We start from the raw sequence: 13,690 nt of genomic DNA, 5'->3' as shown, positions 1-13,690 counted from the left end.
TAAGGCGCAGCTGTCCAGGGCCCAGGGAAGGACAGACAGAGGGCAGAAGTCCCCACCAGGCACCCCCGCCCTGTGTACAGATGGGACAGAAGGTTAGGAAGAGAGGGGAAGAGGGGCAAGACTCCCTTCGCTTTGGAGATGGCGAGCTCTAGGCTCGGCTGCGTCACATGAGGCTGTGGGGAACTTAGTAAATTTCCTTAGTAAAATCAGATGCTTAACCTCCCTCCACTGCCCATGTAGGAGTAACCGGTTTGGTCCCGCCTTCAAAGGCAGCAAGAGTGCTGAGGGGGAACAGAATCCAAGAACCCCAGAGTTCAGCAGCCTCACCCCATGCAGGGCTCCTCTCCCCTCCCCCCCTTGGAGGGCCCAGGCTTTGGCAAATTAAAGGAACTCAAGGTCCCTGCAGGCAGGCCTGGGTCCACAGCCCCAACAACCGTCCCCTCGGGGAGTTCAGACCTCTTCAGGCCTCGGCAGGCCCTTCCCGCCCAGCACCCGGTCCTCCCCGCCAGCACCCAGTCCCGTACCCAGGATGGCCACGACGACGTCCCCCCGGAGGATCTCAATGGAGCCCCGGGAGATGAAGTAGAGGGCGGTGAGCAGGTCCCCGGCATGCACCAGCGTGTCCCCCGGCGGTGCGTGTGTCGTCTTGAACTTCATGGCCAGGGCCCTCAGGCAGCCCTTGGTGGCCCCTCGGAAAGGTTTGCAGTGTTGGAGCAGCGAGCGGTTCAGGTGCAGACAGATGTCCGCCTGCAGGCACTCAGGGAAGCCTTTCAGCACCTGGGGGCGGGGGCGGGCTCAGCACCCTAGCTCCGGTCGCCCAGCCCAAGACCCTGCGAGGAGCACCAGAGGGTCCACCCCTTCTAGCCAAGCGCCCGTGGGGATGACACCGGCTGCTCTCAGCCTCCATTTTTTTGGGTAAAGTGTCAAAACCCATCCCTGCCAGGGGCTGTTGGAAGGTTTCAAAGCCTGCCTCTGTGCAAGGGCCTGCTGTGGCCTGCCCCGCCGCGAGTGCGCTCTGGCAAACGAGCTCCATCCTCGGAAGGGGGAGAACGCCTCTCCTGGGGCCTTCGCAGCGCTCACTGGGACCCCGAAGCGCAGAGTGTGATGCTGTCAAGGGTGCCCCCGGCCCCGAGAGAAGTCCCACGGCGGCCTTGCTCCCTCCAGCCCGCCACCTCCAGCCCTGCTCGAGGCCGGGGCTCACCGCGTTCATGTCGATGCCGTTGGTGTAGGACCAGGCGTGCTGGAAGTACTCCTCCAGCCGCTGGCGCAGGGGGTTGGGGATCTGGTGGAAGCGGATGAACTCCCGCACGCGCAGCATCTGCGTGTGGTAGCGGGCGGTGCCCGAGTACAGCCTCTGGATGATGGCCGACACGTTGCCGAAGATGCTGGCGTACATGAGGGCTGGGGGCGGGGGTGAGCGGGCGTCAGCGCCGAGGGACCCCGCCCGCCCCTGCCCCGGGTCAGGGACACCCGCAGTCACCTCTCCGCCTGAGCACACACGAGAGCGGCCCAAACACAGAAGCCCAGGTGCACGCGCTCTGGGGCTCTGCCTTGTGCCCCCAAACATGCCCCAAACTTGCCCCGACGGTCGTCCCCCCTGCCTCCATGTCCCAGGGCCCCCCTCTAGCCCGTGTGGCATCTCCCTCTCCTCCGTCGCAGGCTCCTCCCAGACTCAGCGCCACACAGCGCCGCCCCCCCCCGCCCCCCGCCCCGCGCCGCCCACCCGCAGGGACACACTCACAGCCAATGAGCATGACACAGATGGAGAAGATCTTCTCGGAGTTGGTGTTGGGGGAGACGTTGCCGAAGCCCACGCTGGTGAGGCTGCTGAAGGTGAAGTAGAGGGCCGTGACGTACTTGTCCTTGATGGACGGGCCACCCAGGCCGCTGCTGTTGTAGGGCTTGCCGATCTGGTCCCCCAGGTTGTGCAGCCAGCCGATGCGGGAGTCCACGTGGGGCTGCTCCATGTTGCCGATGGCGTACCAGATGCAGGCCAGCCAGTGCGCGATGAGCGCGAAGGTGCACATGAGCAGGAAGAGAACAGCCGCCCCGTACTCCGAGTAGCGGTCCAGCTTCCGCGCCACGCGCACCAGCCGCAGCAGCCGCGCCGTCTTCAGCAGCCCGATCAGCTGCGGGGGCGGGGGCGGGGCGGGGGGAGACCTTCAGTGTGGGGGCAAAGGAGGAGTCGGGGGGGGGCGCTGCAGCCCTGGGGTCACTGAGAGAGATCCCCAAAAACTTCCTCCCAGAACCTCCTAAGGACCGAAACACCCCCCATTCCCTAAGCCCGGCACAGGGTCCCATTGATCCTTGCGCTAGCCCTGTGACGAGGCGGCTCATGGGGTCCCCCTGCTGGGAAGGGGACTCTGAAGGGTCCCACAGCCACCCTGAGGCACGTGGCCAGAATTCCCCCTGGTTCCCAGGCCACTTCTGTGGGGTTTGAACACGGCGACCGCTCTGGACAGACAGAAGAAGGCAGCCCCTCTGGATCTCTTCCTGGCACGTGGCTCCCATGGAAAGGGGAGGTGGCCACGGCTTAGCGGGGGCACCTACCGTGGCCCCCTTTCTCTCACTACCTCCCCGCGCTCCACCACCTCCTCTCCCCCTCCACGTGCCCTCCCCGCCTCTGCCTCCCCGCCAACCGACCTCCTCAGAGCCGGAGCCAAAGATGAGCAGGTCGAAGGGGATGGCGGCCACCATGTCGATGAGGAACCAGCCCTTGAAGTAGTGGACGGCGATACGGCCGGGGTGGCTGACCACCTCCTCGTTGGCATTGACGTAGGTGGTGCGGAAGTTGATGAGGATGTCCACGATGAACATGATGTCCACGATGAAGTCCACCACGGCCAGGGGCTGGCAGGCGTAGCCACAGTCGGGGGCCTGGGGGCCCTCCTCCGTCTCCTTCAGCAGGAAGGCAGCCGAGTAGGGTGTGAAGACGGCCGTGTAGATGACCAGCAGCAGGATGAGCCAGTCCCACACGGCCTTGAAGGGGCTGTAGTGCAGGATGGTCCAGCGGTGGATCCGCGGCGCCTGCAGCTTGTACTCGGGCAGCACGTCGGCGCCCAGGGACAGGACCTGGACAGGCAGGGAGGGCAGAGGTGACGCAGCGACGTCCCCCTGGAGGCTGGCGCCGGGGATCTCCAGGGTGGGAGTGGACGTCACCTCTGCTGGGGCCTCCAGAGAAGAGACCAGGCCAACCAGAGACTTCCTCCAGACCGAGGAAGGGAGACACCAGCAAGCGTCGGTCAGGAGGCCAGTCCCTCAACCAAGCGGCTGTGGCCCTTGCCTGCCCGGGGGCTCGGGTGCTACTCTTCCCCCACGCAGCCCACGGGCCTACTGTCTGGCCACCTGAGCTCAGGACACCAGGCAGTCATACCCAGACGTACGGCTCTCCCCACCCCAGGGACACACACCCATCCCCCTGGTTGTAACTCCCCCGAGAGGACCTTGCGCAACCCCCACCCCAAACACCACACACACACACACACACACACACACACACACACACACACACACCACTCACATGCACCATGATCCTAGTACAGAAAATGCTCCAAGGGCTAAGACTCCAAGCGGGGGTGACAACCCCAGGAGACATAACTTCAACACAGAAAACGGCGGTGGGCGCTGCCACTCCCGGGGGCCCAGGGACTGAGAGCCTAAAGGTCCCTTTGCTGCTGGCCCAAGGGTACCAGCCACCCAGACTCAGGCCCCTTGGCTTCCCTGGGGGAGAGACCAAGGCACAGACCTCTGCCACCCCCCCCAAGCCCCTGTCCCCAGACCCAGGGCCACCCTCAAGCTCTGCCCTCCCACACTCCTACAAAGGCCCACAGAAGCCCTAAGCCAGCCGTAGACGTACCCACATGAACACAGCCAGCGAACGTTCCCAAGTGCCCTACCCAGCTCTGCACAGGCTCAACGGTCAGGCGGAGGCGGGCCTGCCATCCCCACTACGCGCCAGCAGCCGTGCCCTTCTCTTCCCACGCAAAAACTAGCAAGAACCGAGGCCAGCTTTCCCACACTAGGCTAGGAGCCTGGCTGTCCCCTGCTCCCTCCCCCTGCCCCCCGGAATCCTCCCCCACGGACATCTGACTCAACCCCAGACTTCGTCCCTAGGTCCTCCAGGCCTGGGCTGCCATCCCCAGGACACCAAGCCCCAGGCCTCACCTACGCTGCTGAGACCCAAGGTTGCTGGCCCCACTCCAGGAAGTACTGCGTGCCCGGGCCCCACATCCTTGCGCCTCTGAGCCGGGAGAGTCAGGGTGGGTGGAACCCCCAAAGACACCTATTCACACTCAAGCCAAGGATCCCCTGAACCCACCATCCCCAGGAGGACTGTTTGGAGAGCATCTCCTTAGAAGAAGTAACTGGAAGATAACACGGGCCACGGTTGGGGATCTGGCCACCCTGCGGGAGGCAGGGCAGGTCCAGAGACATCTGACGGCTGGGGGAGCAGCTGCAGCCGGGGGAGGGGAGGGAGCATGGGGGCTTCCGGGCCCCCACTTCTCCCTGCCTTCAGCCCAAGCTGCTTGCTCCTTAAGGCAGAGAGCATGAGCCAATGGCTTTTCAGGGGTCAAGTGAGGACTAAAAAAAGAACCAGCCAGGGCCCCCACAGACAAGGTGGGCAGAAGGTAGCTGCCCCTGGACGGGGCTCCTCCCCAAGCCTGAGAGGCCAAGCCCCCTGGGGACTGTGTTGGACCACACCTCTGGCACGACCCTGGCACCACCCTGCCCCTCCCCGAGTCTGCGCCAGCAAGAGCAGCACAACGCCCCTGCTCAAATGCACACTCGGGGGACACGGCCAGGACTCAAAACCTGGACCCCCAGACCCCCTCCAACAGGGGCCAGGCCGTGCTCGGCAGCCACCAGCTCACCGCATGGCCTCGACCCAGATTTGCAACCCCCACCCTGACTTCTGGTCCCACAGAACACTGAAGCTTATTTCAGCCAAATCCTGGGTCGTCACCCGTGGGCGGGAATCTCCATCACCACCCCCCCAAACACACCTGTTCCCCGGCTGGGAGGCGTGCAAGAACCAAGGCAGGGAGTTCAGGTGGGAGAGGAGTGGGGTTCTCAGACTCACTCCTAAACCACCTCCATCCAACAACCCAGAGCCTGCTCCCCGCTCCCTAGGGGAGGAGAGGTGACTCCCAGGAGCATCCCACAGAATAATCAGCCCAGGGGGAAGGCAGCACGGCCACCGGCCCCTGGGAAGAGGTGATTCAGGTGGCTGAGCTCAGCCTGCCCTCACCACCATCCGGTGGCCCCTGACCCCACGCACTCCTCAGCCTCAGCCTCCAAATCCGGACCCCTGAACCAGCCCGAGGCTCTCTCCCCGCCGCCCGGTGTCCATGCCAGCACCTAGGGACCTGGAACTTTTCTGGCAGGCCTCTCGCCATCCCACCATGCTCCTCTCCTCCCCATTCGCCCTCTGTCACCCACTCTGGGCACGCATTTCATTCCTGTTCTCCCTCTCCTTTTTGTATCTGGAGCCAGGACTGTGGGCCACAGAAGCCATGGAGGAAGGGAAGCCCTGGCACGGAAAACACTGTCCACCCAGGCCCAGCAGGCCCGCAGGAGAGCGGGCAGAGCCCAGCAATGGGATGAGCAGAGCTGCGGACCCTACGACTCCCCGGACTGTCCTGCTTCTCAGAAGCCCTCTCCCAGCCCGGCCCAGGAGCCAGAGCCCTCCAGGCCGCACCCAACTTGCCAGTGCCTGTCTGGGTGCCCCAGTCCAGGGAGGGAAGGGGGAGGTGGCTGGGGGCGGGGTGGGGGGGGTCACCTACCTCCTGGGCCACCAGGCTGGAGATGCGTACTGCCCGCCTTACCCGGCCTTTCTGGGCCCTGGGCTGCAGAGCCCCTGTCCTGCTCGCCTTCCCTGCTGGGGCCGCCATGGAGGACTTGGCTCCCCCCAGCCTGCCTGCCCTGGAGCCCGAGGGCCCGGCCAGCGCCTCACCTGCACCCCAGCAGCAGTCCCAGCCCAGGCTGTGCCCCAGAGGCTGGCGGCCTGGCCTCCAGGACAGCCTCTGGCATGAAGCCAGGGTCGCTGGGGCTGGGCCCCAGGGCCAGGGTCACCCTGGCAGTGAGTGTGGACAGCAGCCCTCCTGGCTCGGGCTGCCCATGGCCCCCCAGTGCGGGGCCCCGCTGCCAGGGTGCCGCACTCTGCCCGCCGCCAGCCCAGCGCCGCGGTCGGAACCTCAGCTCCTCAGCCGGCCCCTCCTCCCAGGTCCCCACCCCCACCCTGCCACACTGGGCTCCCCAGCCCCGCCTCGTGCTGGCCAGCGGCCCCCTCCCCCGCAGCAGCCGGATCAGGGCTCCTGCTGCAGCCGCTCCCGCAGCCCGTGCCCCTCCCCCTCCCCCGGCAGCCAGGCCTGTCACCACAGATTAATGGTCTCCCCGACACCCCCGCCCCGCCGGTCCAGTGCCCAGCCAGCCAGAGTCAGACAGACACCCAGAGATGGAGAGACCGCCTGGTGACAGGCAAAGCCAGGAACGCACACGCGCGCGCTGCCACACAGGACCACGCCAAGACCACACCACGACAGGCACACGCTGCAGGCCGGGGTGCGGGGCACACACCCGGGGCGCCAGGTGGGAAGAGAGGCAGCGCAGGAGGGGGAGTGAGGTAGGCAGCCAGACAGGGGGCCTGGGGTGAGGGGGAACATTCTGGAGTCAAGGCCAAGGGGCTGGAGACCTGGCAGGAGCCCAGTGAGCCAGAGGCAGCGGGAGCAGGGCCAGGAGGAGGGCCAAGGAGGCTGGCAGCGACCACAGTGAGCGAAAGGGGGCAGCTCCCTCACTCAGGCCGGCTCAGGGAGCGGCCGTGCAAGGGGCAGGAGGGAGCCACAGAGACTGAGGCTCAGCAGGTGTGGGATGGCGGCCCCCGCAGTCCCGGGCCCCTCCGCCACTGCAGGGACGCCCACTCCTGACCCACCCCCAAAGCCAGGACATCAAGAATGAGTTGGAATGGAGCAGGCGGTGGGGATGGTGCGAGCGAGCCTGCTGCCAGGAGGGGACAGGAGACCGGCCTGGTGGTGGCACCGGGCAATGCCTCCAAAGGCGGGCAGTCCTCTCTGGCCCGGGACTTAGGGACCTGGTCCCTCTGCATCTGCGCACCCCCCATCATACACTCCCCTCCTGACATGTCCCCATGGTTTAGCAACAGGGAGGGGCACCTCCCAGCCATTCTGGCCCTAGTGCAGGATCCCCACCCTCCACCTAGCTTATCACATCAGCCTAGAAGAACCAAGGACCCCAGTCTTGACCTCCATGGCCCCTTCTGATTTGAAATCTCCCACAGGTCTGCCTCTACCCTGCCCCATACCTCCTCAGCACACCCTGTGAGCAGACCCCATCACACCCCCGGGACTGCCTTCTCTGGCCCACTCTGCCTCAACTGCCCTGTCCTCCCTGTGCCCCATCGACCTGTTCTCTGTATCTGTCCTGTCCCAAGTTCCCTTCCCTTCCTCTCTTTTCTTCCCCTCCCCTCTTCTCCCCTGTAGTCTCCCTTTCTCAAGACCTTTCGGACTTGTTCTCTCTTACCCAGCTCTGAAATCCTCTCCCCACCTCCGGCCAGTGGGTCTGCCCACCCTCAAAAGGCCCTTAGTGAGTGGACGGACCGGACCCCCCATCACCCCACTTTGACCACAGCCCACTTCCACCCCTATAAGCTCCTCCAAGGTGAGAGGAAAGCCAGGGAGCCAAGTACCTACCTGCGTGACCTTCTCAGTGACGTTGTGGGTCCGCTCCTTTATCTTGGGGGCTATGATCTCCCGGTCACTGGTGGGCGAAGCCAGGAAAGGGTCCCCCTTGAGGTCCACAAAGTTGAGGGTGATTTGGGGAATCTTGCTAATGGTGCGGTAGCGCACGAGGTCGGAATCAGACGTGGAGTTAAGCAGGCCTCCGCGCAGGGGGTGCATGGCCCCTGGAGTGGAGGGGAAAGTCGGGTCAGGGGGTCGGGGGGGTGGAGGGGAAAGCCAAGTCCAGGGAACAGGCTGAGGTGAAGACCAGGCCCTGTATGAACTGGGCCACAGGACGCCATGAGTCAATGAGGTCAACTCTGGAGACAGGCGGAAGGAGAGGGAGGAAGAAGATCCTCCATAGGGTCTGACCCACAGCACTGGGTGCCACCAGAGACCAGGTGGTACCAGGACCCAGAAGCCCCACCACCATCCCCCCTCCGGCCACCCGGGGCAAGCCAGCGGCACCAGCCAGCAAAGACTCTGAGTGGAAGAATGTAACGGGATGAATGGACATTTAACGGAGTAAAAGGCCACTTAATGGGATTAAGTAAGTGCTTAATGGGATTTCCATCTCCCGGCCTGTGGCCCGGGCTGAGAGGGGGAAGCTGGGGGCCCGAACACCGCAGGCCCCGCAGGTGGGGAAGCGGGGGCAGTCTCCCCCTCGGGGCTCCCGGGCCCTCACCGGTGCTGGCGTGGCGCGGTGGCGGGGGCAGCCCTGCGCGCATGGCTTCGATGTCATCGGCGGACGAGGCGCGGCGCACGCTGGCGCAGCTCTCCCGGGAGCGCGTCCGGGGCAGGCTGCAGCTGGAGCCCGACCCGTCGGGGTTGAGGCTGTGAGCCCGGGGAGACGCGTGCGGCTCGGGCGCACTGGCCGGCGGGGAGCCGGAGCCCACCAGCGCACGCCGCTCCTCCGCCGGCCCGAGCCCCGCCACGTGGTTGTCCATGGCCGGCACCTCGTCCAGGGCCAGCGACTCCCGGCTAGGCGCCGCGGGCGTCAAGTCCACATCCACCACCACAGCCCCCGCGGCGCCCGTACTCCCCGCCCCGCCCTGCCGCGCGGAGGAGTCCCGAGCGGTCAAGGCCAGCAGCGCAGGCAGCTTCAGGCGGAAGGTCTTGGCTCGGCCTGCGGAGAGAGGAGAGGCATGTGGCCACCGCCAGGAGAGCAGCCCAGAGCAGGGAAGCCTGGGAGCTGGAGCCCCAGCCACGGACCAACGGGAGGGAGGTGGAGGGGTTGGGGAGGGAGCCCTGGCAGCCGGCACCCCTTCACCCCAACTCCGGTTGCACAGAACTCAAGTCTCAAAGGACCTCCAGAATACAATCTTATCTGAGGCTTTGACAATAATTAACTATCATTTCTTGAGCCTCGTGGGTCATGGTGGGCTCAACATAAACTATGCTCGGCTCTTACAACCGTGCCGGTGGGGGTCTTATCCCCAGTCTGGACTCGAGATGTGCTAGGGGGCACACGGTAGAGGGCACGGCCTGCATTCGCTGCAGGAGGAACGTCATGGCCTCCGTAGGAGCTTGAGAAACCGAGAGCTGGAATCTTTTGCCAAGACTCTGAGGGGAAATTAAAATTAAACCCAAAAAGGACATCGTGGAGGAAGGGGGAGCATTTGTGTTATAGGAGAATGAGACAAGGCCTCCATGTCTCTAGCCGTGGTGAGTGTTCCCTTCAAATCCTCTTCCCTTCCTAATCAGCCAAGGCCAGAGCAGGGAGCAGGCCAGTCCAGGAACAAGGACTGGGGGCCCGAAGCAACTCAGGGAGAGGGAGCTGAGTCCCAGAGAGACTGAGTGTTCTGAGCAGGGGAGCCACTCGGAGGTGGCCAGAGCCATGTGGGGAGGCTGAATCCCCCATTCCTGGGGCTCAACACAGGACCAGTCCAGGAACCCAAGTCGGGGGCCGGGGGGGGGGGAGTGGGGGGCAGCTAGGAAACCAGGTAGAGTCCTGTCCCAAGGACCTGTGACTCTAGGCTCAATCCGTCACCCCACCCATCTGTCCATCCCAAGCCAGACGGGACTGGGCCATATCCTCGGTGTTCTCTCAGCCTCTGAAAGGATTACCTCCCAACACCCCTTCCTGCAGAGCACTGGCCTTGGGGAGCCTCAAGGCCTCGGGGAAGGGACCTGAGAGCACGGCCGCACTCACCTGGGGCCAACCAGCTGCTGGGGGGGCCGCGGTGATTGGTGTCATGGGCCGGGGACCCCACCATGTCCTTCTCCATCACCACCTCGAAGTTGAGGATGAACATGATGACGGCGCCATCTTCATTCTTCACGGGCACCACGTCCACCAGGCACAGGAAGCAGCTCCCTGCAGGGCAGAGGACTTGGCCGCTGGGGCACTAGGAACAGGTCCCCTGCCTGCCCCACAGCCCCCATCCCCATTTCCTAGCCCCTCCTCCTTGGTGCCTCCTGCCCGGACCCCTCCTTTGGCCACGTGCCTGCCTCTCTGAGCTCCTGCCCTCCATCTGTCCACTCCAGTGTGCTGCTCCTTGTCAGGGCCTCTCTGCTCAGCCCTCCTTCACCTCTCCATCTTTCCTTGCTGTCCCTCGTGCCAGGCAGTCTAGCGCCACAGGGAAGCCCGCAGACTTCAGGCCCAGGACCTCCGGGCTCCCATTCCTGCTCTGCTTTGTCACTCACGGTTCTTCTTCCCCCTCCCTTAATTATTTAGCCTCCCTGTGCCTCCTCTCCCTCCCCTCTGAAATGGGATCAGAGGATCACTCATTCTCAAGCAGTGAAGAGGAAACAAGTGCTACACCCAAGTGCCGAGGGCAAGGCCCTGGTGTGGCCGGGACCGGATAGAGGGGTTAGCAGTCCTTCCGCCCCCACGTTAGGCCGGGCCACTCCACTGCAAGGTGGCTGCAGAAGCTGGGGACAAGTCTCGAAACCGCTACCACAATCTGGTATTGCCACAATCGCCAAGCGTGTGATTTTGTGTCTCACAAGAGGTTTGGTCTGCGACATACAGAAATAAAGAAAGTGATTCTTTAAACAAAGAATCGGGAAGCACTGCTCCTACAACTTCCCGTTACTCACGTTTCTCTCTTGTTCCCTGACTGCCCCCCCCCCCCCGCCATTCTCTCTCTGTCTCTGGTCACCAGAACCCCTATTGCAGGTGAGGTCAGTCGCCCAGGCTAAATGCACCCAGTCCACCTCTGCTCCTTGTCCGGAGCACCGTCCCCTCACCCCTCTCTCTGTCGCTTTCTGAAAGTGACTCTGGCACTTTCTCAGCCTCTGCCTAAGGCCCAGTTCAGAACCCCCACCTACAGGAAGCTCTCCTGGATGAAACAGCCTGTTCCTTCTTCTTTCTGGACCCCACAGGGACCAGACAAGTTCCTCATCTCCCTCTCTTTCTAGGGCAGAGACTTCTTTCCTTGCTCTGGCTCCCCCGTGCTCAGCTGTCTTCTCTGAACTGTAGGGGCCTAACTCCCCCGTGTCGACCACCCCTCTGAAGGGCCCAGCACCTAGAACCATGCCCCAGGGAGCAGGCCCTGGCAGCGGGTGTGAGGGACAGGGTAGTGCGGAAGGGGTCAAGGAGGAGGGCAGAGAACAAGTGTGGGTGGTGAACTGAGGCCAACAAACTTGGGGCTGTCAGCCTTGGACTTGGGCTACTGCTTGATGCCTGCCAACAAGGCCCTGGGCACCGAGCCTCAGCTAAGCAGGCCAGGTGCAAAGGGCATGAGTCCTGGGAGATGCTCCCTGGCTTGGGGAGGCCGGGAGAGGCAGGCAGGTTGGCACTTTTACTGGCTGTGGGATCGAGCTAGCAGGAGGAGGTCCTCTGAAACCAACTGGGACAGGACAGCACGGGGGTGAGGGGGGCTGGGCCAGAGGAGGGGCTGGCCAGGAATTCTCCGCCCCACCCCGAAGCCCTTCCACTCACCGCATCCTGGCCCTCCCGCTGGTTTGGTCTGCAAGACCGGAGCTGGGGGCTTTGTCAGGGTCTCCCTCCAGCAGCGGTCCCCTGACCTCCGGCCTCTGACACGGCCTGGCTGAAGCCAGGCTGTGGTGCTGGGGCTGCTGGGGGCCGGGCCCAGCTGGAGACTGTTTGGCACCCATACAGCCCGCCTAGAGTTTATGCCCTAATATGGTGATGGCCGGCAGCGGCCTGAACAGGGACTAGCCCTCATCAGGACTAAGGAGAGGCCAGAGACCAGGAAACCTGAGCCCTGGAGACCCCCAAAACCCACCCCTGGCACCCCCAGTGATTCAGGCCCTGATTCCCCTTCCTCACAAGGAAACTGGTCTCAGAAAAGTCCACAAGGCTGGAACCCAGATGAGCCCAACCCTTCAGGATGGCCTGGGGATTCTGCCGCCAACACAGAGCCCCCAGGAGTCTGAACCCCAGCCCTCAATGGCCCGTGCCCACTCCGTTCAGGCCTCTCTGCATTCTGCATTGCAGGTAGCCCGGGCCCCTGGCATCCCGAGCTGCCACCCCACCTGCCAGCCCCAGCCTGCCAGGGCTGCAGAATCTCCAGCCCCGAGCCTCCCCACTCCAGACACACACTCACACGCAAGGCCCCCTTGGCCCTCTCCCTTTGTCGACATTCAAGGAATTTTTCCTTTCAAATAACCCTGTCAAAGCCCTGGTTATTCCAAAAATGTGAACTGGAGTCCTGCCTGAGGGCTGCGGGGATGGGGGGTGAGGGGTGGGAGGGGGTAGGCTCCAGCTGCTATTTTCAGGGGGACGTGGAAGGAAGAAGGAGAGCCGGTGGCCCCAAGTCAGCCAGGATTCTCTGGGGCTCTGCTTCCCACCGCCCAGCCAGCTCGGCCGGGTCCTCCACGGACGGTCCCATCACCCATCCCCAGCAGGAGCTGCCGGCGGCCCCATCCCGTCACTGGCTGGCATGATGGGGGGTGGGCGTTACTGAGGGCAGATGCAGGTTAGACAGGACAGCGGGCATCAGCACAGAGCAGACGGCAGCCGGTGCATGGTGGGGCTCCGACCTTCACCCAACTTCACAGTAGAGAAGAAATGACCAGAGTCGGCGGCTCAGCCGCCTCCTGGGGACCCCTGGACTGGCGCTGCGCACACAGGACAGGACGGTACCTCGCCCTCCCCTAGCCCAGTGCCTACCTACCCCCAGGCCCTGCCTGTCGCTCTGCTTTGCCTCCTCTTCCGACCTCGGCGGGCCCCCAGGGCCAGCAGCTCCCCCTGGAGCAGAGGCCGACAGGACGCAGAGCTGGGCCAGCCTGCAGTTCCGCCTAGAGCCACTCCGTGGCAGGCACGGCCCACGCTCCCGGGGCCACCGGCGCCAGGAGCAGCCCGGAAGGGACAAACTGGAGGGGAGAAGTAGGAACCCCACACCATCTGCGCAGTCAGGTGGCCGCCGTTCAGTGCTTCCAAATGACCTTGGGCCAGTCACCTGCCTTCCACGAGCCTCCGGGGGCTCCTTGGTGCCACGGGAAGATCACGGCCACCCACGGGGCTTGAGGGATGGACGGCATGATGCAGGCGAAGTAGGAGCCGGGCCCCAGGGAAGTCTTGATAAATGGGAGGAGGAGGAAGGGAGAGGTCCCTGGGCCAGCCGGTTCGCGTGGCTGATGCCGAATAGCCCGCTCACATCCTCCCCAGCCCAGCGCCAGCTGTGGACTCTGGAAGGCTGGGTGTCCAGCATTCGCCTGCCTCCTGGAGCACGGGGCGCCCCAGGCCCCTGTGGGGATGGACCCGAGGACCGGGGAGTCCACTGGTGAGTGACAGTCACCCTCTGACAGGCTCCTCCGTGCCTTGGATCCTAATGGCCCGTGGAGGTTACGCAGGTCCCAGCAAGACACGTAGGAGAGAAGAGACGGGCGGGGGAGGGGACACATTCCAGGTGCGGCAGGTACAGTTCCTCCTGACTCCCTGCTGTCACCCACCAGAACACAACACGGGCTGGCTTTCCCTGGTGCCACCGCACGCCCAGCAGGGCACCCAGGGGCAACATCCCTGCCCTGCGTCCCAACCCATCCAA

The 13,690-nt window shown here is 64.3% G+C and overlaps 1 protein-coding gene across 4 annotated transcripts in view; it reads right to left on the bottom strand.

Annotated features, from left to right (window-relative positions):
* The window catches only part of KCNH2 (potassium voltage-gated channel subfamily H member 2), a 31,554-nt gene that overhangs the window by 4,145 nt on the left and 13,719 nt on the right, over nt 1–13,690 (bottom strand). For 3 of the 4 annotated variants that reach the window (XR_006820560.1, XM_046021287.1, XM_046021288.1), the window contains exons 3-9: nt 9,886–10,050; nt 8,419–8,859; nt 7,707–7,918; nt 2,644–3,072; nt 1,742–2,129; nt 1,202–1,401; nt 525–777 (exon numbers count right to left, since the gene is read on the bottom strand). Coding sequence is in view for 3 of the 4 variants with exons in the window: in XM_046021287.1 (XP_045877243.1) it covers nt 525–777; nt 1,202–1,401; nt 1,742–2,129; nt 2,644–3,072; nt 7,707–7,918; nt 8,419–8,859; nt 9,886–10,050 (2,088 nt within the window). In the remaining variant the exon portion in view is untranslated. Of the gene's footprint in view, nt 1–524; nt 778–1,201; nt 1,402–1,741; nt 2,130–2,643; nt 3,073–5,783; nt 6,205–7,706; nt 7,919–8,418; nt 8,860–9,885; nt 10,051–13,690 lie in introns of those variants that run through there. The other variant, XM_046021289.1, reaches the window with a different exon arrangement.

The sequence above is a fragment of the Meles meles genome, chromosome 10, assembly GCF_922984935.1.
Source record: "Meles meles chromosome 10, mMelMel3.1 paternal haplotype, whole genome shotgun sequence".
NCBI lineage: Eukaryota > Metazoa > Chordata > Mammalia > Carnivora > Mustelidae > Meles > Meles meles.
Note: the sequence above shows the minus strand (reverse complement) of the source record. Positions and strands in the feature narration are given on the sequence as shown.